At 35.2% G+C, this 25,083-nt stretch overlaps 1 protein-coding gene across 4 annotated transcripts in view; it reads left to right on the top strand.

Moving 5' to 3' along the window:
* CENPE (centromere protein E) overlaps window positions 1-25,083 on the top strand; it is a 37,168-nt gene that overhangs the window by 591 nt on the left and 11,494 nt on the right. For 2 of the 4 annotated variants that reach the window (XM_015862022.3, XM_015862021.3), the window contains exons 3-32: window positions 811-900; window positions 981-1,099; window positions 2,560-2,679; window positions 3,620-3,701; window positions 3,843-3,910; window positions 3,986-4,057; window positions 4,977-5,028; window positions 5,824-5,911; window positions 6,099-6,225; window positions 6,739-6,858; window positions 8,079-8,237; window positions 8,664-8,808; window positions 9,890-9,987; window positions 10,859-10,915; window positions 10,998-11,165; window positions 12,812-12,886; window positions 13,126-13,248; window positions 13,614-13,748; window positions 14,308-14,485; window positions 14,885-15,039; window positions 16,073-16,387; window positions 17,158-17,469; window positions 18,565-18,723; window positions 19,569-19,769; window positions 20,734-21,015; window positions 21,127-21,282; window positions 22,089-22,310; window positions 23,034-23,192; window positions 23,384-23,605; window positions 24,581-24,718. In XM_015862022.3, coding sequence (XP_015717508.2) covers window positions 811-900; window positions 981-1,099; window positions 2,560-2,679; window positions 3,620-3,701; window positions 3,843-3,910; window positions 3,986-4,057; window positions 4,977-5,028; window positions 5,824-5,911; window positions 6,099-6,225; window positions 6,739-6,858; window positions 8,079-8,237; window positions 8,664-8,808; window positions 9,890-9,987; window positions 10,859-10,915; window positions 10,998-11,165; window positions 12,812-12,886; window positions 13,126-13,248; window positions 13,614-13,748; window positions 14,308-14,485; window positions 14,885-15,039; window positions 16,073-16,387; window positions 17,158-17,469; window positions 18,565-18,723; window positions 19,569-19,769; window positions 20,734-21,015; window positions 21,127-21,282; window positions 22,089-22,310; window positions 23,034-23,192; window positions 23,384-23,605; window positions 24,581-24,718 — 4,397 coding nt within the window. Of the gene's footprint in view, window positions 1-810; window positions 901-980; window positions 1,100-2,559; window positions 2,680-3,619; window positions 3,702-3,842; window positions 3,911-3,985; window positions 4,058-4,976; window positions 5,029-5,823; window positions 5,912-6,098; window positions 6,226-6,738; window positions 6,859-8,078; window positions 8,238-8,663; window positions 8,809-9,889; window positions 9,988-10,858; window positions 10,916-10,997; window positions 11,166-12,811; window positions 12,887-13,125; window positions 13,249-13,613; window positions 13,749-14,307; window positions 14,486-14,884; window positions 15,040-16,072; window positions 16,388-17,157; window positions 17,470-18,564; window positions 18,724-19,568; window positions 19,770-20,733; window positions 21,016-21,126; window positions 21,283-22,088; window positions 22,311-23,033; window positions 23,193-23,383; window positions 23,606-24,580; window positions 24,719-25,083 lie in introns of those variants that run through there. The other 2 variants (XM_085547105.1, XM_085547106.1) reach the window with 2 other exon arrangements.

Genomic DNA, 25,083 nt, shown 5'->3' with positions numbered 1-25,083 from the left:
CTAGTGTCCTTCTGGGTGTGCATGGTAGGGGCCTATGGTGGTCTTAGACCAATTACTTCCTCCTCATTTTTCCATCATCATCTTCACCGTGGTGACTTTTTGCTGCCCTCTTGTTGTTTTTCCCCAATTTGGTAAATTTCCACTGCTTGTATGTCGTAATGAGCAACTCTCTTAGTACACTATAACCCAAAACAACATATGAGAAATCTGAGGGAAAAGTCCTTGCACCTTGTGAGCAGGAAGATAAAAGTAGTCTATTATGTCTCCAGGGCTTCTCATGAAGCAGAATCATTAAGGGAAACAACCAAGCAAAGCTGAAATGGAAAGCTTTAGAACTAGTACACATTGATTTCTTTTGCTAAATAATGTACTGATCCCTATTGCTAAACTAGCCTATGTCAGTTAACTTCATTGCTTGCACAGACCCTCATTAATCTGACTGGAAAGTATGCTAACAGCAGTCACCTCAGCTTTTGCAGCACTGTAGTTCTCCCCCAACTCCCAGCCTCACAGATATGAAAGTGTTCCACTGAGGCACACAGGACTTTGTTGTAAGCTGGTCCAGGAATGGTGCCTTTAAAGCCAAATTCCTGATGGATCTTGGTTCTGAGCTTCATATTTTTTTCTTCTTTAAAAGTCTGTCATAGAAGTATAACAATTACATTTGATGTCTGAGTTACCTATGAAAAGCTGTGATATTTGTGACACTGGATTTGAAGTCAGCATTCCCAAGTAAGATGACATCTTGGTTTTGACTCACAGTGCAATGCACTAACATGCTTTATTTTCTTTCTCTTTTTTTTAATTAAGATCGCGTCTTTCACTCTTGTGACAACACTCAGCAAGTATATGAAGCCGTAGCTGTGCCAATTATACAATCAGCCATTCAAGGTTACAATGGTAAGTATTAAAACTGTACTTAACTCCTGTTTGTATAATGTAACTTCTAAATAATCAACAAAATGTAACCATCTTCCTAGGGACAATCTTTGCCTATGGACAAACTGCCTCAGGGAAGACGTACACAATGATGGGAAAAGACGATTCACTGGGCATTATTCCTAAGGCAGTTCAACACGTCTTCAAAATTATTTGCGAGGTGGGTGTCTCTATGAAACTGAAGTAACTGAAAGGGCTAACGATATATCTGAATATTATAGAGAAATGAGTTTTAGTATTAAGGAACTTGCAAAGGAAACAAACTGTATTTGGGCTCTGTGTTGCAGTTACTTTGCTAAGCTTGCAGAGATGTGATTAATTAAAAAATAACATAGCTGGAATCAAGTCAATAACAAAACAGTTCTTATGAAACTTGAATTACCAGCATAGACAAGGTTATTTGGAACTTCATTATTTATTCTGCTATTTTAAAACTTGCTCCAAAAGTCAGCAATATGAGAGACTTTTTATTTGTTTGAAGTATGGGAATATGAAAAAGAGTTTACTTATTTCAGGTGTTCAAAAGAATCATAGGCAGATTGGCCAATTCTAACAGTTCCTAAAGTCTATGAATTTTGGTATAACATGGGCTGGAACCATACTAGAAGAGATTCCCTAAGACTGTGCCATATAAACATACAGTGCTGAAGCCCTCTGTGCCGGGGAATGGAACAGCAGACTGATAAGAGAATGTGAGAAACAGCATGCAAGAAACTGACTTCATATTATGAAACTGTTGCTTAAGTTTTCTCGATAATCTGAGCCCACTAGAGATGGCCTGAACCCTCATATTCAAACATTGAGCTCTGTTGGTCTGTCTGAGAAAAAGCAGTGGCTTTGATATATCTGGCTTTTGTCCAGCTCTGCTGTAGTTATCTGTACAGACATGCGTGAAACCCAGCTGGACTGATATATTATACCGCATATTTTCAGATTAATGAATGTATATTATGTTGTCCTTTGTTTGCTGGGAAGAATCCTGTGCAACAAATGCAGCAATTCAAGAGCCTAAATCCTGCAATGTAATTAGGTATAAGGAGAAGGTATAAATTAGAATATAATTTACAGAATACTTCTGCCTTGAGGGCTGAAGGTTATTGATATCAGCTGTGATATTTCAAATGTTCCAAGGGGTGCAGAGTATTTTAGGATCTACAAAACAGACTCTAAGCCAAGAAAACTTTCCATGGTGCTGCAATCCACTGTGCAGCCTTCATCCCAGTGTTCTTTACTGTGGAGGTAGAGAAAGAAGCAGCAGCAGTAAAAAAGAAAGTTAAGTCAAGGTATACAGAGAGATGAAAGCATAAACAGGAGTGGATTTAATATGGAAAGGACAGCCAAGTGAGAGAGATCTCTTGCCACGCTTCTGTAGAGCTGTGTAAATACTTGATTTTTTTAGCTTGCTGAAGATGATACATTATTAATGCAGCTTGGAAGAGATTGAATAGAAATAAGTTGGTCTGTATTTGTAGATGCTTGTGTGGAAGGGAGACAGTGAAAAGAAATTTGTGAAATGATATCCAAATATATAACTTTGAGTTCAGAATACCTGCATTAAAAGCTGTTCATTCCATAGGCTGATTTATTTTATTTTTATTTTTTTCTTCCAATGATCATTAGATTCCAGATAGAGAATTTTTATTAAGAGTTTCTTACATGGAAATCTACAATGAAACCATCACAGATTTGCTTTGCAACATAAGGAAAAAAAAGCCTCTAGGAATTCGTGAGGATTTTAATGTAAGTTGATGTTATGTAACGTAAGGATTGTTATGTAGAATAGCACTAGTATTTACTTGGTATTGATGGGGGGGGGAAAAGCTTTCAGAGGCATCTAGTAAAAAAAATGTTTCCTTATCAAACTGTGTAATTATCTTCAAAGTGAGCAGAAGGACAGTTGATGTAATAGAATAACAACAGTGAAGCTGGACTTGTTGTTGCTGGCTTAGCTGAATACATGTTTATAAATGTACACTTTTATCTTTAAGCTTTCCAAGAAAATATATTTTTATTTAATAAAAATAGTGAATACTTGAGAATTGTCCCATTAATGAAACCACAGAAATGATATTGATCCCCTGGCAGAGTGTTATAGAATTCTTCAAAAACATACACAGAATTGCTTTAATAGCATTGCTATGTAATCAACAAAATTGATATTCTTTTCTTCTACTTGTAATCACTGGGTAAAGTCATAGAACTATTTAGTGAGATAGACCATAGGGAAAAATAAATTGCAATGCCATCCTTTCTTTCTCAATGCTAAGCTTTGTAGCAAACAAACTGGATATTTATTCATTTATTTATTTTGATTACCTAAATTGACCAATGTTATTGGAGCCTGGGGAGAGTTCAGTTTTATTAACTGTATGATTATGACCTTGTAACATTAAGGTAATATTTTTCTGTACCTTTTCTGAGGGAATTTCCCTTACTAGTTTTATTTTTAAGACACTTTCTAGATCTTTTTTTATCATTATTATTTTTTCTTCCCCCTTTTCAAGTGATAGTTCTGATGTAAGTCTAAATTTTTATTATCTGCGTTCACAGAAACTAGTTAACTTTTAGTTGTACAATAGTAAGTCGTAGTTATGTTAACTTCGTGTGTTCATGTGTTTTAGAGTTTGGTAAAATATTTATTACTATTTTGTTGTTGTTATCATTGCTTGTTTATTTTAAGAGAAATACATATGTTGAAGACCTGATTGAAGAAGTGGTTGTTTCTCCAGAGCAAGTTATGGAGTGGATCAGAAAAGGAGAAAGTAAGTTGTTTAGCCAGTGCCAGCTGATGTTCTAGAGCAGTGTTAAATTGTATAGAATCATGGATGTCTCTTCAAAATCTTAATCATAAATCAGAGTTTTGGAATATAAACAGAAATATTTCAATATTGCTTTTTTGACAGAAAATCGCCACTATGGAGAAACAAAAATGAATGAACGTAGCAGCCGTTCTCATACCATCTTCAGAATGGTAAGAATTTCACTATGAGATTGCTGGGTTTTTTATTCTTTTAAATGACAGTAACTTACTGTTTCCTTCTTCTAGATAATTGAAAGCAGAGAACGGAGTGACCCTGCAAATGCAAACTGCGATGGAGCAGTGATGGTGTCCCATTTGGTAAGATGTTATTAACTGGTATTTAAGTAGAGAGCTTACCGTTGCAGATTGTATGTAAGAAGAATGTTATTTTATAATGACATTATTAGCATGTCTTGTTGATTTCAATCAAACATTTCATACATATGTGTCATGTTTCTCATCATCTGTATAGAGGGAGATTCCTTGGGTGTTATCTAGAGGGTAATCTTCCCACCAAAGGCAATTCTAATGTGCAGAATCTGAGCTATTGCCCACTTTTTTCCCATCTATTCATTGCTAGTGAACCCTACACTTCCAACACTCCATCTCCTGTATTGCTGTTCCTTGTGATTATGTAATAACCTCTATAAACAGGGTGGGAGGAGACTTTTTTTGGCCTTTTTGTTCTACTACTGCTTGGTGAAGTTAGTATAGGACTTTACAGTTCTGAAACAGCAGCTACTAAAAGCAATGGCTCCTTGCTCAGTGGAGTCTTTATGGGATGCTGTGAAGTTGCAATCAATTTTGAACCATATTCAGAGTGAAGTTTTTTCATCTGACCTCTAATTTCTGTTTTTACTATCCTCAGAATGGCAGTCAAGGAAAGAGACAGCTGATTCAGCTTCTTAAGGCTTGAATTTGTAGTTAGTACTTCTGTACTGAGAAATGATCTTTGCCTTTTACTGAGGGTAGGGGAAGCTGCACTGCAAGATTGAAATACCATTCGTTCATAGCATTAATAGAATTCATATGATCTCGTTTCATATCCTTAATGCATTGAAAGTGGTGGCTGATGTTTTATGGGGCTTCAGGTTATTTCCAATAATAAGAGCAGAGCGTGTTTGTTTTTTCTTAAGAATAATTTTAGTTTAAGCCTGTGCTAAGAATTTCATAGAAGTAGGACAATCTTTAAAATAAATTGCACTGAGAACTAACCTGTGATACATTTAATTTGCAGAATTTGGTAGATCTGGCAGGTAGTGAAAGAGCAAGTCAAACAGGATCTGAGGGTGAGTGTTAGATGATGTTCTTCTGATGATCATTTCTGTTATTTAACATCTAATTAGAGCCCATGGTGGAAAGGAAATGATGTGATATTATTTATACATAGTATCTATTCTACTTGGCAGGCAGGATCTGCCCAGGGAAATATTGGAAATACTATACAGGATGAATAATTCAGTACTAATATGGCTTTTCTACAGTAGCAGATCCAGCAGAAGTGCCATATTGAACTAAAAGCATGAAGATTTATAGTTTGCAGTAAAGAAATCCTTAGAATTTTATAGGGACTGTTAAATTTAGAGCTGTAGAGTAAACTAAATGGCTCTGTTAACAATCAAGCTTAATTTAAATGACAGCATGAAGCACAAAAATGCCTGTAACTTTTTTTAATGGGAAAAAAAAAAAGTATTATGAGAATAACATAAGTTAAAATTCTCTCTTAATAAAGAATAACTAACCAGGAAGCTGTATCAAAACCTGGTTTGTTATACTTAGATTCTACTAGATCTTTTTGTATATGCCAATATTATCAAAATTTGATTATGTCTAGATATGATAGGAACTTTGCAAACAGTTCATATTTCTATGGCCCTGACTGCCCACAAATTAAAGATTATTAGTGCTAATTTATCATAGATGACTAATTTGATTAATCTAGACAGTCCTAGAGGATTTAATGCTGGTAACAGTGTGGTACTTGTCATTTAACTCTGGGACAGTCCCTCTGAGAATAATGCTGCAGAAAAAACTTACTGAAAATGTGTTGTTGTTTTTCAACTATAACACTGTGTAATACATAGGTGTCCGACTGAAGGAGGGCTGCAATATAAACCGGAGCTTGTTCATTCTGGGTCAAGTTATCAAAAAACTCTGTGATGACCCATCTGGGTAAGCTGTTCTGTTGACATACCTGTTTTGAGATCAGTCATTAATAAATCATACATAAAGCACTTTAATTTATTAAGATTATATTTTGTATTGATTACTCTTTCAAATGATCTGTCACCTTTAGAAAATGTATTTGCTTTTCCATGCAGTAATACATTTTTTCCTTTTCTTTCTCATTTCCCACTAGTTTCATAAATTACAGAGACTGCAAGCTGACTCGAATTTTGCAGAACTCTTTAGGAGGAAATGCAAAGACAGTTATCATTTGCACAATAACTCCTGTTTCTTTTGATGAGACACTCAGCACCCTCCAGGTAAAAGTTCTTGCCTGTTTTTAAGCATTATCCTGACTAGAATTAATAATGATGGCGTGGGGGAAAAATGTAGTGGGTGGGGGCATTCAGTTGCTTGAATCTTCTAAATGCCCTCTGTTCACTTTGGACATGAAGTACATCCAGTTCATACTCTGTGTTTCTTCCCATTCACTTTGTCATGCTAGGTTGGCTAGCTTGAAGCCTTTTAAGCAGCTGAAACAAAGCTTTCTCTCCTGCCTCAGTGGCAGTAGATAAATCCTTTTTTTTTCTTATTTTCCTTTTGCAAGCAGAACTACAAGTCTCTAATAACATTTTAGGCAGCTTCTACAAGAAGGGAGAGTAACAACCTAGTGATGAGCTTTATAGTAATTAAAAATGGTTAGGTGTAATTTTGGTTAAATGTGTTTTTTTCATCAGTCAACTACTCTTTTAACTCTGTTGGGGAAAAATGAGATAACTGCACTTTTGATTTATTTAACTATTGTAAGTGAGAGAATATGGTTGCTCTTCCAGTTTGCCAACACAGCTAAAAGAATGAAGAACACTCCAAAAGTCAACGAAGTGCTTGACGATGATGCCTTGCTGAAGAGATATCGCAAAGAAATTCTAGATTTGAAGAAGCAACTGGAGGAAGTAAGAATTTATTATGTAAATTATTTATTAATTTATTATGTAAATTATGCATTTATTATGTAAATATGCGTGTGTGTATATATACACACTTGTGTTTCTTTTTACAGTGTGTATATATAAAGTGTAGTGTATACAGAGTTTGTAGCATATAGTATCTGTAAAATGTATGTGTATGTACCTCTGGGTAGAATCAGAACCAATTAACTCATGTATTACAATTAAAATTTCCAAATGAAGTGTTGTTTCTCCCCTCAAAACTGATGTTCAGCCAAAGCTGCAATAAGCTGCAACTGTGTAAGATCACTGGCAACATCTATATCGCATATAGGCTGAGCATCTGTTTTGGAAGGGGAGAGAGCTGGCAGCAGCAGCAGCAGGTGGGTGCATCCCACCAAAAATGTAGTCTCTCAAGTTCAACTTTGTCTAAAAAAAGATAGTACTTGTTGATTAGAATCTTGCAAGTGTTGTAAGAGATAAGATGGTAAAATATAGAGCATGGAGAAAAAAAATCACATTTTGGCACATACTGTTTAGATTACATAACTCATCTGAAGATGCTTTATTTTTTGGGACTGAGGGAAGTCGGGAAAAAAAAAAAAGAAAAGTCAGTGTTTTTCCCTAAAAAATTAGTTTGCAGTAAAAACTGTCACCTAAGGATTTGCTTGTTATATTTTGAGATAATAAGTAGTCAGGAAAGTACTTACATTAAATATAGAAATGTTTGTTGGAAAATCACATGAATATTACCAAATATGTACATATCACAAGCTTATGGCTAAGTTGCCAAAAAGCTAGTTACTGTAACACAGTCTCTTTACTACAGAATGAATTATCGATACCTAAAGTTTTAAGAGATAACATACATTAGAGAAGCATGTTATTTAACAGTTGTAGCTCTGGGTGAGTTTTGGGCTTCTACCACTGTGGAAAGGTCATCCTAAAACTGTTATGTTTGAGAATTTTTTTTTTTACTAGAGAATTTTTAAGACTCTAGAAAAGTCTGTAGTTGATTTGTTTTGTGATTTTAACCTCTTAAATATTACATTTCCTGGGAAACTGTAGACTGTTGTTAGTTTTTGTCAAAGATTAGAGATAACTCTTTTAGACTTAAAGGAGTGTATGTACATGCTGTTACTTCTCAAGCCTGGTAATTCCTTATAAAGTACTGTTTCGTGTGATACGCTTAATATCATTATGATTTATTAATGATTTTATGGAAGGTGTCTATGAAGACTCAGATTCATGCAATGGAAAAAGATCAGCTGGCCCACCTGTTGGAAGAGAAGAATTCACTTCAAAAAATGCAGGAGGACAGAATACGAAACTTAACTGAGATGCTGGTGACTTCTGCCTCATTCTCGTCAAAACAGAATGCTAAAGTAAGAGCAGATTTCCTAAACCTTTTTTGTTCACTCTGAAATACTTGTCAAAAACTGATACAAATGCACAGGATTATAGCAAAAATGAAAAAAACTTGAGTTAAGCAGTCCTTAGCCATTGGTTTTAATGTGATTATAAGTGTAAATGATAGTCAAGGCAATTTTCTCAAGCGTTTTGAAGGAGTAAATTTTTAAATAACTTCTGAGTATTCAATGCTGCTTTGCAGAGAACAGACAGCAAAGATCTTTGCTTTCAAACTGTTAGACTGTAGTTCAGTTTTAAAGAAACTGCAAAACAAAATAAGCAGCTGGTTAGGATACAGGACTGTTGGAACACCAGACTAACGCAACATCCATTCTCCAGTTGGTGCTTCAATTTTACTTTCTGTAAATTCTAGATTTGTTTTGTTTTTCTCCCCTCTAAAGGCCAAGAGAAAAAGGAGAGTTACATGGGCTCCTGGTAAAATAAACCAGGAAAATGCGGACTATTTTGAAAATTTTGAAAAAACAATGTTAACCACAACAAAAAAAATGAAAATATCTCTGTCATCGCTACCAGAGGCGGAGGATTGTAAGTATCCTTTCTTGTGCAGAAAATTCTGTAAAGCAGCACTGAAATGGAGACCTAAATATGAAGAACAATCTTTATTTTGTAAATCTAAATTAAAAATCCATTTCACTTGCTAATAATACATTTAGTTACCACTATGCTATTCAAGCTGTTCTGTGAACCCAAAAAACATTAACTTTGCTTTCAAAGGGAATTACGTTTGTCTGTGAACAAAGAATACTGCCTGGAAGTGGAGTGGGTTCAGCTGCAATAATACAGATAGCTACTGTGATGGAAATAAAAGTGTTTGATTTTTAAAAATGGAAGCTTTGGAAGCTTGAGTCTTGCCATCCTAGGTGAAATAATATGTAGGATATGTCAGGTAACTTCACAGGCGTTGGTTAGCTTCTCAAAGAAAGTAAGAAGGTCACCTCTAAGAGCGTAAGGGAGGTTCTCTTGTTTGTTTTGGTAAGCAAATGCACTTGGCTTGTACGGAAATTTTAAAAAATGCTAATGTTTTCCTGGAAAAAAATAGGAGCTGGGGAGGAAGATAAGGAGTAAAACTCAACACGTTAGCAGACACGGAAAAATCATTACTCAAATATCAAACGTTAGTTGGAGGACTTACTAGAGGACCTAGACCATGGAATAAAGAGAACTGGAATGAAGATAAGAAAATAACTTGGCATTATTGATGCTGAATTGCATCTCTGTACAGCCTTATTACCCATTCAATCTGTCAAGTTGCTTCAAATTTTTCTTATGGGAAAAATATATCTTGTCTTCAAATATTGCAGAATACTGTTGCTTTGACTTTTTCTCGACCCTTAAACACTTTTCCTAATCTATATATAGGTATATATTCTGGATTTTTTAAATCTTCATTAACCTGTGATAGGCTGCTCAGTGTAAGCACAGAAACTGAACTGAAGTGCTGTTCACTTTCATAAAAGAAAATCACGAGACTTAGAAGTCCTACTGCATTTTACATCTTTGTCGCTGAATCATTGTTTCCAATGTGATGAGACCTTTGATAAAATTCTTGATTCCCAATTAAAAACTTACTTCTGTTCATTATTTATTGATGCATCTTCCTTTTCAGCTATGTTAGTGGAGGGTTCTGAACGTGACAGCCAATATTTTAATGGTACTGATCAAATTCAAGAAACAGAATGGATTGACGGACCTAACATGAATTGGGTAACATCATAACGTCTTCAGTTTGTCTTACTGTCATGGTTTCAGCTTGGACAAAGTTGTTTCTTCATAGTGTCTGGAGTGATGCTGTGTTTTGGCTTTGGGAGAAAAACAGTGTTGATAACACAGGAATGTTTTAGTTGTTGAACAGTGGCTGCAAAGAGCCAAAGACATATCTTCTTGTGCTGTCCTACTACAAGGGGGGCTAAGAGATGTGGTGAGCTTGGAGGAGGCAGAACCAGGAAGGCTGACCTACAATCAGCCAATGAGATATTCCAAACCATTTGATATCATGTGAAGAAACTTTAAAAGCATGGGAGTTGAGTGGGCTTATTGACTTCCCACTGCTTATTGGCTGGATATCAGTTGCTGGGTGGTTATCAGTTGCTTCCACATTGCTTATTTAGTGAATGTATTACTATCACTATTATTATTACTGTTCTTCTTTTTTCTTCCTTTTATGTCTCAGTAAATAATCTTTATCTCAGCTCACAAGTTCCACTTTGTTGTTTTTGTTTGATTCTCTCCTCTATCCCACTGGGAGGGGAAAGTGAGTGAACAACTTCATTGTGCTTATAGTTGACTACTGGTTTAAACTACAGCACTTAACGCAGTGTATATACATTGTGTGGTTCTCAGTAAGACAGCCTTACTCATCTGTAGAGCATCTATATTCTGTTATATGTCTTTAGTAATTATACCTTGTTAGTAAGGAAGTATCTTGGTCAGCTCTGTGAAGCTGTGGTATTTTTTAGTAGTGAATGAGCCAGTAAGCTTGGATATTTAAATAGGGCTGGCAGCGAAAAGCAATAAGGATTATAATAAATTTGCTTGATCTTGTTGATCAGTTAACTGAAAGCAATTCTTTTTCTAGACTCAGAGAGACTTTGAAGAATCTGTGCAACTCTGTGAAGTTTTAGCCATAGAAAAGGTACGCCTGTCTTGTATTCGCCTTGAAATAAGATGGAAATTCCAATAGCCTTTTCTAAAGCTTGTCATGTTTCTTTCTTCAGGATATTGCTGTAAATGAGATCAATGTTTTGCAAGATAACTTCAATAAGTTAGTATTAGAAAATGAACAGTTGAAATCAGAAATAAATGAAATGAAGGAGAAACTGAAGGAAAAGGTAGAAGTGGATGAATTTGAAGCACTGGAAAAACAAGCACAAAGAGATCATGAGGTAAGGTGCACTGAAGTATAGATTTGTATTCTCTGTACTCAAATGTTTTTTAGAGTTTAGTCTACAGAATGCTACTTGGATGTTGCTTCAAAACAATTGGTGATATAAGCAGCACTGAGCAACAGAAAGAATGAGCCTAGGGTTTAAAGTGGATTGAGAGCGTAAAAATCAGACTTAAATTTTTAGAGTTGCATGCTGAGATATGGTTAAATGTATGTCTGTATGCATCCATACTATTTTTGAGTGTATATATCTAGTATCTGTATGAAAAGGCTCTTGTAGAAATCAACAAGATTTTTTTGATGCATAGATACACGCTAAGGTCTAATGTTCTAGATGCCCAAGGGCGAGATGGTGAAATAAGGTACAGAAGAAAAAAAGACACTTGAGATAATGACACACAGATGTACTTTATTCCATTTCTTTTCCAATACCTTCTCTAGAAGGAACTGCATTGGCTGAAGACTGCTTGTACACATTAGGCTTACCATAAGGCTAAGGTTGAAGCTGAAGCTGCATCCTTTCACACTTGTTTTAGATTACAATTTAATGAGATCACCTATTAATTCTGGCACTCCCTGCAGAGATTTAGTGTCTTAAAACAGATGCATAATCTATTACGATTTAGCTTCTTTTTAAGGTTACATTGAGAGGGCAATTTTAATAGACCATTTGTGCTAGCTTCCTTATCAGGTCTACTCTGAAACCAGTGTTTTAACAGATTTTTGTTATATTTGTCCCCTGAAAAACTTTTGTGTATCTAATGAGGAAAAACAATGTTCTAAACTAGCTTCTATTGCAAGAACTACTTTTTTGAGCAAATCACATCTGCAGACCAGTGTGTGAAGACAATCCATAAAACGTAATATGTAAAACAGAAAATGTCAATACTTGTACAGCAGAGTAATTACAGCATAATTGACTGGTCACGTACTTCGCACTTGACTAAACATACTTAACTGAAATAACCAGTTTCAGTCAGTCGAGGCACATAGAGGTAAACTCAATACTGAATAATGATATTAAGTTACACCTGGAAGATAGCATAGTACTGTATCCTCTGACCTGAAAATTACAGATTAGATTTTCTTCTTACTGTACTTGTAACAACACAGAATTACTCACAGAAGAGTACTAATTGTAAAGCTTTTCTAACAAAGACGAAGGGAAGAGCTCTTCCACTTTAAAAGCACTTTTATATCTAGTCTTCCACTTGTGCTTCATTTCACAGGATGCAACTTGAATGCATTCATGGCTTGCTTACTTAAACTCAATTTGGATACCTCTTTCATGTCAGTGATTAAATTATCATTAATATCTGCATTGTCCAAAAAAGACTGCTTAACATGACAAGAGTTGGAAGTTCCATATCTGTATGATTTCTGCATGAACTGCTTTGATCACATTGTTCTCACTTCTTGAGCTGTTGCAGATTAAATTGGACTTGAATAATTTCTAACTACTGTGAAGTTGAAATAGAGCTTTTCATTTATTAATTTGAAAGAATGTTGCAACTGTGATTTGCTTACTAATAGAAAAGAGAATAAGATACAGAGCTTGCTTATTTGCACAGTGATGGCAACTAAAACTGTTGGTGTGGGTGCTTTCTAACATCCTTTGCAATTCTGCTTCAATTTGCTCCACAGATGCAACTAATGCATGAAATTACCAACCTAAAGAACCTGGTTTCAAAAGCTGAAGCTTACAATGAAGAACTTGAGGTGAGCCTGTTACATAAACTTGCAGGCAATAAGATTGGTACGGAATATGGTTTAGTTTTTCTGTGTGGTATGGATGACCCAGACTTGACTGGGCTCTGGTTAATCTTACAAGTTATGAGGAAGATATGTCTAATCTTAATAATGCTTATTATGTAAGAAGAACTCTTACAGATTCCTATCAGGAAAACACACTGAGATCATTTTTTTTTCTCACTTTCTTCTTTTCATGTAACTTTTAGGCAGAAATAAAGTCCAAACTGGAACAACTAAAAGAGGAAGAGAACAAAATAAAGGTGTTACAAAATCGCGTGGAAGAACTACAGAAAGTGGAAGTGGAAAAAAAGGACACATCACTTTCAGTGGTAAACATGAGTTTTCTGCTCGGGTTGCTTAGGTTAAGTTTTGATTTTCTAAAAGTGAGTTAAACTGAAGCATAGCCTTGATATGATGAAAATCTGATGGACAACAGATTTTAATTACTTTATGAAGCTTGAAATGCCAATTACTTCAGTATTAGTTCTGCAAGAAGCTTAATTTATAGCGGTGCTCTAAAGTAAAGCTGTGGGAAATTCTGTACTTTATCCCAGCTCTCAGTGTTGTGCTACTGTTCATTTTAGATGGAGTAATGTACCACTTTCTGAGTCACTTCTACATTTTAACCAAATTCGAACAATCACATTTGCTTTATTATGGTCGTCTTATTTTTTTGAGTTTTTGCCTCTTTCAGGGAGATTCTGATAAACTAATTGAGGAAATTCAACAGCTGAATAAATCCCTCTTAGATAGTGAAACCGTAGCCTTGGATGCCAAGAAGGAATCTGCTTTTCTCAGAACAGAAAATTTGGAATTGAAGGAGAGGATGGTAATTACTTTTTAAACTGCTTTTGTAGTAGTACAAAATACTGTTTGGGCAATGTTTGCTCCCAGACTAGGGAAGAAGTATATCTGTAAGACAAGTGACTTGACACTCGAAGTAATGTTTTCAGTACAGAACTTGTGGAAAACAGATCTTCAAGGAGAAGATAAAAATAAATCAGACTTGTTATGCTGGAGTTTTGTCTGACATGAGAGAAGAGAGTAAATGACCAGCCTTTGAAGAGTTCCTAGGACAGAAGACTCCAAGTCTGATTTTAATAGGGAACAGATTAGTAAGTTCTCAAGTCAGAAAACTGGGATGGGACTTCTAAGTTTTGAAGGAGGGAAGATGAAATAGGGAAAATGGCTATAGTTCTGACTTTGAATGTAAGATACATTTTATTACATTACTCTAAAATAAGTTGTTTAACGGTGGCAATTTGTATTAGACCAGGCCAAAATTGTTCAGATCAACAACAGGAAATGTATCAGATTTAATTATTAACTGTTAAGCAAGTAGACTTGCATTTTGTGTATGAACAGCATGTTGTTTTGTTTTCCTGAAGAATGAACTCTTAAATAATCATAAACAAATGCAAAACGATGTGGAACTTTATCAAAGACAAATAGAAGCAGGAAAGGCCAGCTACAAAAAAATGCAAGCTGACTTGCAGAAAGAGTTGCAGTCTGTATTTCAAGAAAACACGAGGCTACATTCACTGATGGAGGGTAAAGTTCCAAAAGGTACTATTCTGTTTAAGTTGGTGATTTTTCTCCCTTCCCCTTCTCTTTCTTCCTTTTCTCCATTTGAGGTGGGGGATGTAGGGAAAGTTTTTGCTCTTTTCTCACTGAAGTGTTTTTCAGGAATCTTTGACACTGATTTGTAAAACTAGTTTCCATAATGCTTTGTATGTCACCAAAGGCAGTCAAGTCAATGAAGGATATCAGGGAGAAAGTGGAAATAAACTGAGTGCAAGTCTAAGTTATGACCAAATTCAAAACAGTAGTTCCATTTTGATTGCTGACAAATTACAAAGTAGTCTTTGGAGACTTGACATCCAGAGCATGATATAAAACTGCTTAAACTAAAACCTGTTTTTCTTCTCTCACACTCATATTAATTTAAACTTGCTGATTGTCTAGACTTGGTTTCTCTTCTGGACCTGGAAAAAAAGGCATCTGACTTAAAAGCAGAACTAGAAAAAGCATTGGAGGAGAATGTACTCCTACAGAAAAAAGTAAATGAGCTATCGGAACTTCAGGCTCTACCAAATACTGTTGAGATACAGCAGAGAGAGGTAAACAAAAGTCTAACTATGCTGGAGCTTGTCTTTCGTTCGTGTATTTTTATATTGTGCTTGACTAATAACACATAAATGGAGGTCTATCTGATAGTTCTCAGTAAAAAAGTTGTCTTGAATCAAATAACAAGATTTTACAAAGTTCTTTACGCTGTTGTTTCTCAGGTATTTGATATTTACACTCGAGAATAAATCAAGAGTTGAATGCTCCGTTATAGTCCACTAAAACTAACTGAAGTATTTCTAGTACGAAGCCTGCATATTTACCATGGTCATCATTTGATAGCTACATGTGTTTTGTTCTTATTCACTGCACCATTTCACCCATCCTGAAACCGAATTTTTGTCTGGATGAGTAAAGAGTAAATATTAACACTTCTGAGTAGAAACATTGGCTGGGGAGTAAAAGGTTTAACTTAAACTTTCCAGAATTTGCACACAGACTTTCTTGCTTCTTGGTAGGGCACAGTTTAGTATACTTTTTTTCCAACAGATTCTTCCTAAGACTTCGCAAATTTGTTATACTCGGTAGCAGATACAAGAGGATTTTATGCACTTATGGTCTAGGACAAGTAATTTTGTACAAACCCAATTGTGAATATTTTGCAGAATGTTCCAAAACCTTCCATTGGCCTACTTCTAAAAAAATATATTAAGTAGATGTTAACTGTATAAAATCTGTATTGCAAGCAGTGTCAATACGTCAAAGTACTTAATCAGTTTAAAAGCCATAGCTTGCCATGTTAGTTCAGTCCTACCTCAAAACAGTGAAAGGAAATAATTAAAAAACATCTTAAGTGTTAGAAGGGAAGAGTTTTAATGGATTTTGAATCCAGTAGGATTCATCTTCCCCCATTCTCTCCAAAGTATTGTTTAGGTTTTGTTTTACTGGGATTAAGTGTGGCAGTCTAGCGATGTACTGCACTCTGTTTGCTTTTATTAGTTTCTTAAGCCTGCATGAGTATGTCTTTTACTATACAGCTATAACAAATACTGATTTTTAAATGTTGTTAATTTTTTTTTCCAACAGATTCTTGAAAAAAATGAGGAGTTAAACTTACTAAAAATGGAAAGAGAAAAACTGCTCTCTGCAGCAGCTGATAATGAAGTTAAACTTAACTCTGTGACTGAGGAAATAGAAAAATCAAAAAAAGAGCTAACAGATGCACAGCTTAAATATGTAAACTCTAATCAGGAATATGTAGCTCTTAAACAGCTCCATGAAGAACTAGAACAAAAGTACCTTGCTGTGTCAGAAAACTGTGAACAAATGAAGTTCCAAATAGAACGTTTGTCTAAAGATGCAGAAGATTCTAAAACAGCTTTGGATCATGTGAAATTAGAGGTTGGTGTCATATTCCTCTTTTTGACATATGCTAAGAATTCTCCAAATGACTTCTTTTTAAAATATAAAGTAGTGGTTTTGAAGGTATAGTGCTGTAAAAGGAATTCTAGTTGTAGTGGATATCTATTGTTCTGTGCCAGATGGATAGATTTGAGATGCACAGGCTTATGCACCTCAATGGCCTCTTTCTTCATAGGCAAATAAACAAGCTACTCAAGGATATGCATTCTCCTGTACATTTTAAATTCTTCTTATTCTTATACTCTTTATTATGCAGATATATTTTAAATAGGTAGCTATTGCCTATTCTTTCTGAGTTCATAGGAACAAAGCTTTCTGATCAGTAGAGGACTTTATTTAAAAGAGATGAAATGGGATATCTTTCAGACCACATAGAATCACTGCATTACTTGGCAAATAAAAAGGGGAAAAAACAGTCATATAGAAGGAGAAGGAAAATTAACCTGCATGCATTTCTGACAGGCCTTTTGGCAATTATGTGGCTGCCATATTCAGCTATGGATTTGATAGGCTACTGCTTCATGTGTGTTTGTGTTTTAGCAAGACTTCCTGCTAAGAAGGTTCTGGAGACAAATAATTAATGTAGACAAGAATATAAATGCAGAGTTAGTGAAATGATGAAATTCCTACTCTTATGAAGAGTGAAAGGATTGTCTAGCTTGTCTAAGCAAAGGAAACTTTGAGATTATGTATAATAGTGTTTTATATGAGCGTGAAAGTGTTTATTCCTTTTCCTTTATAAATTAAAGCTCTCTAATAAAATGAAAGAATTGGAAGAAAAGACAGCAGAGCACAAACATCATCTTCAAATAAAAGAAGAGCTTGCTCAGGCTCACCACAAGCTAAATGAAATGGAACAATTAAAAGAGCAAGAAAAGGTTATGGAAGCAAGATTGGAGACTAAGGATTCAGAGATCCAGGCAGTTCTTCAGCAGCTTAGTGGATGCAGGGAAGAAATAAAAACTCTCACTCAGGAAAGAGATCAACTGAAACAAAAAGAGGAATCTCTCCAAGCTGAGACAGACCAGCTCAAAGAAGACATAAAGGACACTGTTTCAATGGTAGGGATTCTGGCTTTATTCAAATGGACTGTATATATTAAGTAGAAAGACTATAAAAGAACTTGAACTATGTAGGTTGCTCTGAAAGTAATACCTCCTATTTATTTAATGGAAACCTCAACAGATACAAAGAGCACAGCAACACTATTTGATAGAGCAAATTTTCAACTACAAAACTCTCTTTTTCCATGTAATCACCACTATTAGCTATTTTTGCCAGCAATGAACTAGAGGCTTCATGTCACACTTGTAAAAATCTGCACCGGTGGAGGTGATCTACTGTTGTGTCTGCTAAAATGTACTACCCACCACCTAACTGTGCTCACATCCACTGTTTAGTCTCCATAAATGTTAAGCAAGGGACAGTGAAGTTTTCTGGCAGGTTCAGCTTCTGGACCTAGGTAAGTGCATGTGGAATAATGCAGGTGACATGAGAATTAAAGTATAACATTACTCAATGGGAAATGAAGGTACAGATTGTTTACAGGGATATGAGAGCAGAGTGCAATTAGTATGCCATTAAATAGTACAGAGTGTTGAGCATAGTGGAGACTGTGGCCAGGTTCTGTGACCTATAGTAGTCCCCTAGGCAACCGTAGCTGACGACAATATCAGGTGAACCTGATGTACTGCTGTAAGAAGAACAGTGCTGGGATGGGGACTTGGTGGTACTAAGGTACTGATAATCTGCTTATCTTATCTACTCCTGAGCCTAATGTCTGTCTGGTGGGTTTGGTTTTTTTTTTTGTTTCATACGCACTTCCATATCTGACACCAATTTGTTAAATTATTCTTCTGTTGCCATATATCACACAGTAACAAAATGTAATGGCTTATAGGTGGGAAGGTTCTGCCTCTAGTACCACTCCACCAACTTCCACTTCTGGGGCAGGTCAACATAATAAAATAGGAGGCATTACTTTCAGAGCAAGTCTTGTATATTGAAATATATGGGGGACAAGGGGAGTGAATTTTCTTTGGTATTTTTTTGGTCTTTTGGGTGTTGGGTTTTTTTGTTTGTGTTTTGAGGAGTACCTACTAATGTGACAAATAATAATAATAATAGCATTTCTGTCTTATGGATTTTCTTTAAAGAACATTTTAGCACATGAAGAACTGAGAAATGCACAGAGTTCTCTCCAGAAATCCCAGGAAACTGTTAAGAAGCTGGAGAAAATTATTTCTGAAAAAGAGACTCAGATTCTGAGTGTTGAGGAGACACACGAGAAAACTATTAATGAACTTAAAATACAGGTAAGATGTTTTGTAATCATTCAAAACTAAAATGCTTCTAGTGTTTTTCCCAATACTGTGAAAGCAAATCTTGTCTGTCTGATTACAGTCTCTTCTGCTTGCCCTTCAATTTTCTAGACCTTCAGTAGAAAATAGTTTAAAAAAAAAAAAATTAAAAATGGTGTTTATAGCTTGAATTTCTACAGATATCAACAACTGATAATGTACTATAAATTTTTTCCTAACTAATGTGTCCTATAGCTACCAAATTGACTGGTGAAGTTAGATGGCAAATAGAGATAAGTATAGTAACAAAGCTTATGGTTTGCAAGCTTTGCTCTCAATGATAAGTCTAGCGGGAGGCTGTAAATGAAACTGAGTTTATTACATGTAGCAGGAAGCTGATAATATGTTTTTCAAGCTTGTGTACAAATGACAAAAAGAGTGCTAAGTGTACTGACCCCATGCAGTAGCTTCAGTAACAGTTTCTTTGGCAGGCCAATCTGTAATAGATGACACCAGAATAAACACCACAAGAGCCAATACATCAATCAATGTTAACTTAGTATTTGCTGGTTCTTAAAAAAGCTAAAGCATAGAAATAGATGGAGAAGTCTTTCTTACTTGGCTTTGTCCTATCAGATATTTTCTAAATAAAATATAGCCAGTATTAGAGGAAAAAAGCTACTAAAATATTAGCATTTAAAACAGGTTACAGAAAGGCCAACGACTGTTGGATTTTTCCCCAGATTTGTTAGAATTTGTTAAATATTTGTTTAAAAATACTAGAGCAGAATAAATGAAAGTTTTTGCGTTTTAGTTTTCATTTTCAGTTGTTGGAGATGTTATCTTTGCATACTTTGTAGTTATCACAGATGACAGAAGAACTTAAAAGCATCACATCAGAAAGAGACTGGCTTGCTGCAGAAAATAAAAGCCATGGAGAAAGTGACCAGCTTCAGGTGCTGAAGGAAGAAATATTTTCCCTTACACAAGAGAAGAATTCATTACAGGAAAAGCTGGACAGTTTACATCTAAAAAAAGAAGAGCATGGAGAAGGAACTCTGGTAAGTATTATACTAAGTTTGTAATACAAAGCTTGCATATTTAATCTTTAATTTGAGTGATAATAGCTTCCTAAATAAACCACAGAAGGATGCTACTGCAGGCCATCAGACACCACAAGCTGTATTGTTTACCTTAAGGGCAATTCAACCAATACTGTCAGTTGTATCTGGGCAACTAATAGCAGGCTATGACAAACATTTCCTCTAAATAGAATTTTATCTTGACACAGGATGGGGGTGTTATGAGTTGATCTGTACAGAGATGAGGTACTGTAATTAAGTATTTGAACCTAAGAATTGCTTTTCTGGAAGCGATGGTGATGGCTTTTTCAAAGCACAGAAACCTTTTTGGCTTTTTTTTCTAGGCAAGGTGTGTTAATGGCCTTTACATCCAACATTTTCCTTAACTGAGCATGATGATAGTATGTGTGTGTTTTTATGCATAGATGCACTTGGAAAATATAAATTTATAAAGCATATGTGTAAAGTAATATTTATGGGGAGGTGGACAGACTTGGAAGAGATAATGTCTTGACATCTTATCATAGAATGGCTTAGGTTGGAAGGGACCCTAAGCATCATCAAGTTCCAACCCCCCTGCCATAGGCAGAGCCACCAACCTCCAGATCTGATACCAAGACCAGGCTGCCCAGAGCCTCATCATCTCACCTAACGTTAAGAGTAGATATATGGACAGGACCTCTGTAGCATATTTGTTTTTCCTCAGGCTGAAACCACAGCCGTGAAGTTCTGCTTCTGGCAACCTGTTTCAGAAGACATCTTTTCAAATTTTACTTATATATGTATTTTCTCAAGAAATTTGAAATACTGAATTCAGTCAAATCCTATTTATTTCCATATACAAATTCCTTTAAAATATAGATTCTGTTTATTTTACATAAAACAGCTTGTTTCTTATGACTGCTTCCCTAAACCTGTTGACTTCTATTCCTGTGTAAAATAGGAATCAGTGACTGGAGAAAAATCTGTTGAGCAGGAATTACTTCATCTAAGAGAGGAGCTGAGCCAGACAAAAAAGAAACTGCATGAAATGGAGGAAAGAAAGGCAAGTGAATTTAACAGGGAATCTGAAGAAGTGGAACAGACAGATCTTATTGCAGAATTGAATGACTGTCAAGAAATGAGCTCTATGACAGAAAGAGATGATGATTTCAAAATGCAACTGGAGAATCTCCAAAATGAGAGAGACTATTTGAGAAACACTCTACAGGAAGCAATTAGCATGGTAAGAAAAACTGTTCCATTCCTTTAAGGCAAAGTCTTTAGTAAACTTCTGTCATAATTTTTGGAAATGATATTCAAGCTTTAATTTGTTTGAACTGTTTTGTGTCCAAAGAATTCAGAGGTGCAGGAAGAACTGAGATGTGCTCAAAACTCCATCAGACAACATCAAGAGACCATTGTGGAACTGAAAGAAAGTATTTCAGAGAAAGAAAGTCAACTCTTGAAAGTGCAAGAGGCACTGAAGGAAGCAACCGAACTGGAGAAGAAGGTCAGATTTAGTTTTGTGAAGTAAATAAGTTCTATCATCTACAAACTACAATTTTTAAAGGTTCAATAAATGTATTAACAGACTTAAGGCTTTTCCCCTTTTTTAACTACTTCGTAAAAGAAAGCCATAACAATAGAGGCAGTGGAAAGGTAACCAAATTGCAACTTGACGTGTAAGCTACAGCCTTTATAACAAAATGTGTATTGGTGCTGAAGGATCAAGTATTAAACGCCAATGTTGCTACTTTACCCCAGTTTATTTTCCAAGTCTTACACTTCTTTAAGTTATTATAGTTAACATGCTATCTTTCAGCTATGTAACTCTGAAGATACCTAAACAAGTAAAGGGCATTTAGCCCATTCTTTTGCTTGCTGTGCTCATTATAATTTTATTTTTCCTTCTTATTTTTATGTATGAAGCTACTGGTGCTTTAAGAAAAAAAATAGGCTTGATTCTATCAAGCATTATTTGCTGTGGATACAGATCTGCTGTGGAGATGTTTTTCTGGAATTACTGTGAACTGTAGGTTTTTACACATACTTTCTAATGGGATAGAAACACTGAAATATAATTAACACATAAGTTAAATTGTGATGTCACTTGTTTGCATCGTTAGTAAACTGATGGATATTTCTTGTAACAACCCACATGTGTAGGTGGTGCTTTTGAAATGCAATCCAGTGACACTTTTCCTACATCAACCTAATTACCGAGACAAAAAAAGCAACATAAATTAAAGTTACTGGTTTTTTTTCCAAGCATGCATAGAAATATCAGCAATCTTAATAAGCTACTTGTTCTTTCAGCTCACTGAAGTAACTGAAAACCTGACTCATGTCTCTTCTGAGTATGGCAAACTACTGGCAGAAAAAGAACAAACAGAAAGAATAATGAAGGAGGACATTTCTCAGCAGCTTGAGAAAATAGCTTTACTTAATGTGGAGAAAGATGAGCTACAGCAAATGCTAGAGGTCTCTAAAACAGAAAAAGACCAGTTGAAGGCTGATTGCAAGGAAAGCAAAGAGAAAGTATGTATCAAATCTCTTCAATAATTGTTTTAAAGTCACTTTATATCATTCAATTGCTTCAGTCCTGGAACTATCAGCTGTTCAATGTCCCTCCCTTTCTTCATTTGTTCTCAGCAGAAGTAAAGTAAAAATTGAGTCTACTAGTCCAATCTGGCTTTGGGAATTTCTCTGTTAATTTTCCTTTGCAGCTGTTGTGGTCCCACTCTGGATTAACCACAGTTGTCCACCTGCTGGATAAATGTTCCACAAGTTCCTGTTACATTTCCGACCTACAGTAGCTTTGCATTTAGCACTGAACATTAGAAGTAATCCAAGCTTAAGAGTTTACCATTTTCTACTATTTCAATGAAGAATGAGCTGAGAAATAGAAAGCTAAATCCAGAAATGAAATTGATTTGCTATTGCATTTCTCTGCCTTGATGCCTTGTTTTGAAAGCAGGATAGTGCTTATTCAATATCCCAATCATTTTCCTATAAGATATGTTTATTTTGATGGTTCACTTCAGACAAACTTGGCCTGAGAGGCATTTAAGAACAATTAAGCTGCTATGTTCTGAAATTAAATGGAAGTGTGGCAAATAATTATTTCTGAAAAGAATTTGCAGTTTCAAATAGTTCTCTCCTAGAAATTCAAATGCCTTGTCTTACCATTCTTAACTCTGTATAAGCAGTGTTTAAGAAAGTCATACTGGCTATTCAGCTCTGTAACACTTCGTTCTGCAGTTGGTAGAAGTTCTGACAGAAATGGAGAGTCTGCAGGAAGAACTAAAGCATCAGAAAGAGCAAGCTGATATTCAGAAAAATATGCTAGCGGAAGGAGAAGAGAAACTACAAAGCACTGAAGAAAAGTTAACTGAGGAAATAAACAAACTGAAAGAAAAGGCAAGTACAATAATAAACTCCTCTTAAAACTAGTTTAGAGAATGTCTCCTCAAGGGCTGATGAGAGGGAAAAGGTACTTATAGTAACTTGTGCCATTTTACTGCTTTGATAGATGATCTCATGGTAATAGTTATTGGCAAAAATTCCTGTTTCTAAACTATATTTGATTTTGTAATTTTGAATCTTTGTAGATCGACAAGTTGAACGAGGACTTAAATTTGGTAACTAAAGAAAGGCAACAGATTCTGGAAGAACTAAAAGAAAAGACAGAGAATGAAAACAGTAAACTTCAAGAGCTGGGGAAACAATGTGATTTTTTAGCACAGGAGAGAGATCAGTTCCAAGAAATGCTGGAATGTATTCAAGCAGAGAAGAACAAACTGGAAGTTAACTTACAAGAGAGTATTAATAAGGTGCTTTGTCTTTGATTTAAGTATAAGAATTACAAATGTTGAAAAGCAGATTGGCTTTTTCATGAAACTGTTTTGGAAAAATTTCTTATGGATATTATATATCCAAATTGAAAAATACTGGTGAGCATTAATTTCTGTCTTGTGGAATTGTATTTTAAGATATATACAAGATCTTTCAAAAATCTTATCTGAGGCTACTTCATTTAGAAAAGAGGGAGCACATGCATATGTTGAATTACCGAAAGACTTCAGTGGTATTTTTTGAATGTTATAGTATATCTTGTTGTCAAGTTCTGAAGTTATCACTGAAAGTGACAAATTCAGATACTTTTATTTTACTTCTGGATAAGGAATTATCTTCACAACAGTGAAGGTGGTAGTTTGGTTCAGTGCTGAGCTGCGATCCTTATTCAGATTCGGTAACTTGTAGATGATTCAAATCTATGGTACCACTGATTCATTTGAATTTAGGTATTTTTTAAGTGTTAGTTGTACTGCTATGAAACTTGAAATTTAGAGATTCAGTGTAAGGAATACTGCTCCCATAATAATCAAAAATAATTTAAAATTACTTGATAATTGTCACACTGTTAAAATTGTCTCGTGAAGTCATTATTTCTAGTTCCATTATTTCTAACAGTTGTTAAAATAATATGAATGAGGTTCACATCTCTGCTTTGTGTTCCTCTTCTTTGAAACAAGAATTGTAGAAAGTATATCCAATGTTTCATAGCATATTTTGTGCAATTCTTTACACTAAATGCTAATTACTTGTGAATATTCTATTTGGCAGCCTTTATTTAGAATAAACTTTTCAAATACAAAATATGTAACTTTCTATGCTCAGACGGAAGCAATTTGTGATTTTTCCTAAGCATTTGACTCTTATGAAACAGAAAAGTCTGGTGTGTTAGAAGTAGATTCATATAATGTCTCATAACTTTTAAAATATTTGTTGGTCTAATTTTAACTCAGATTCTTGAAACTGAAAAGGAGTTGAAATGTCATCAAGAACTCCTCAGCAATGAGAAAATGAAAGCTGAAGAACAGGAAGAACATCTGTTAAAGGTTCAGAGGAAGTCGGAGATTTTGCAGGACAGCCTAACAAATAAGGTGGGGAGTCTTTAGTTTTTATCTAGTTATTCCATAGTGATGTTTTCTGAAGTTTTAATCACTGAGCTAAATTACTGTTCAAGACAAATCCTATTTAATTTTAAACTGCCAGCACATCAGCCTGTGTTCTATAACAAGCACAAACATGACATGAACAAAGGATTCTGTAATGATTTAAGTGGAATTTAGAATCAGCACGTTCAGCTCATCTCAGCTGAGCTGGCTGCTCCACTACAGTGTACATATTGCATAAATCCATGTCCAGCTTTAATATGTTGCTTATGTATTCATTCGGGCTTTAAAAATCATTGTGTAGACAGTATTATCCCAAGTGAGTTTGGAATCTTTGGTGCTTTGCACAGTTT

This window comes from Coturnix japonica, chromosome 4 (assembly GCF_054131305.1).
Source record: "Coturnix japonica strain WE chromosome 4, WE-NBRP24, whole genome shotgun sequence".
Classification (NCBI taxonomy): Eukaryota; Metazoa; Chordata; class Aves; order Galliformes; family Phasianidae; genus Coturnix; species Coturnix japonica.
Note: the sequence above shows the minus strand (reverse complement) of the source record. Positions and strands in the feature narration are given on the sequence as shown.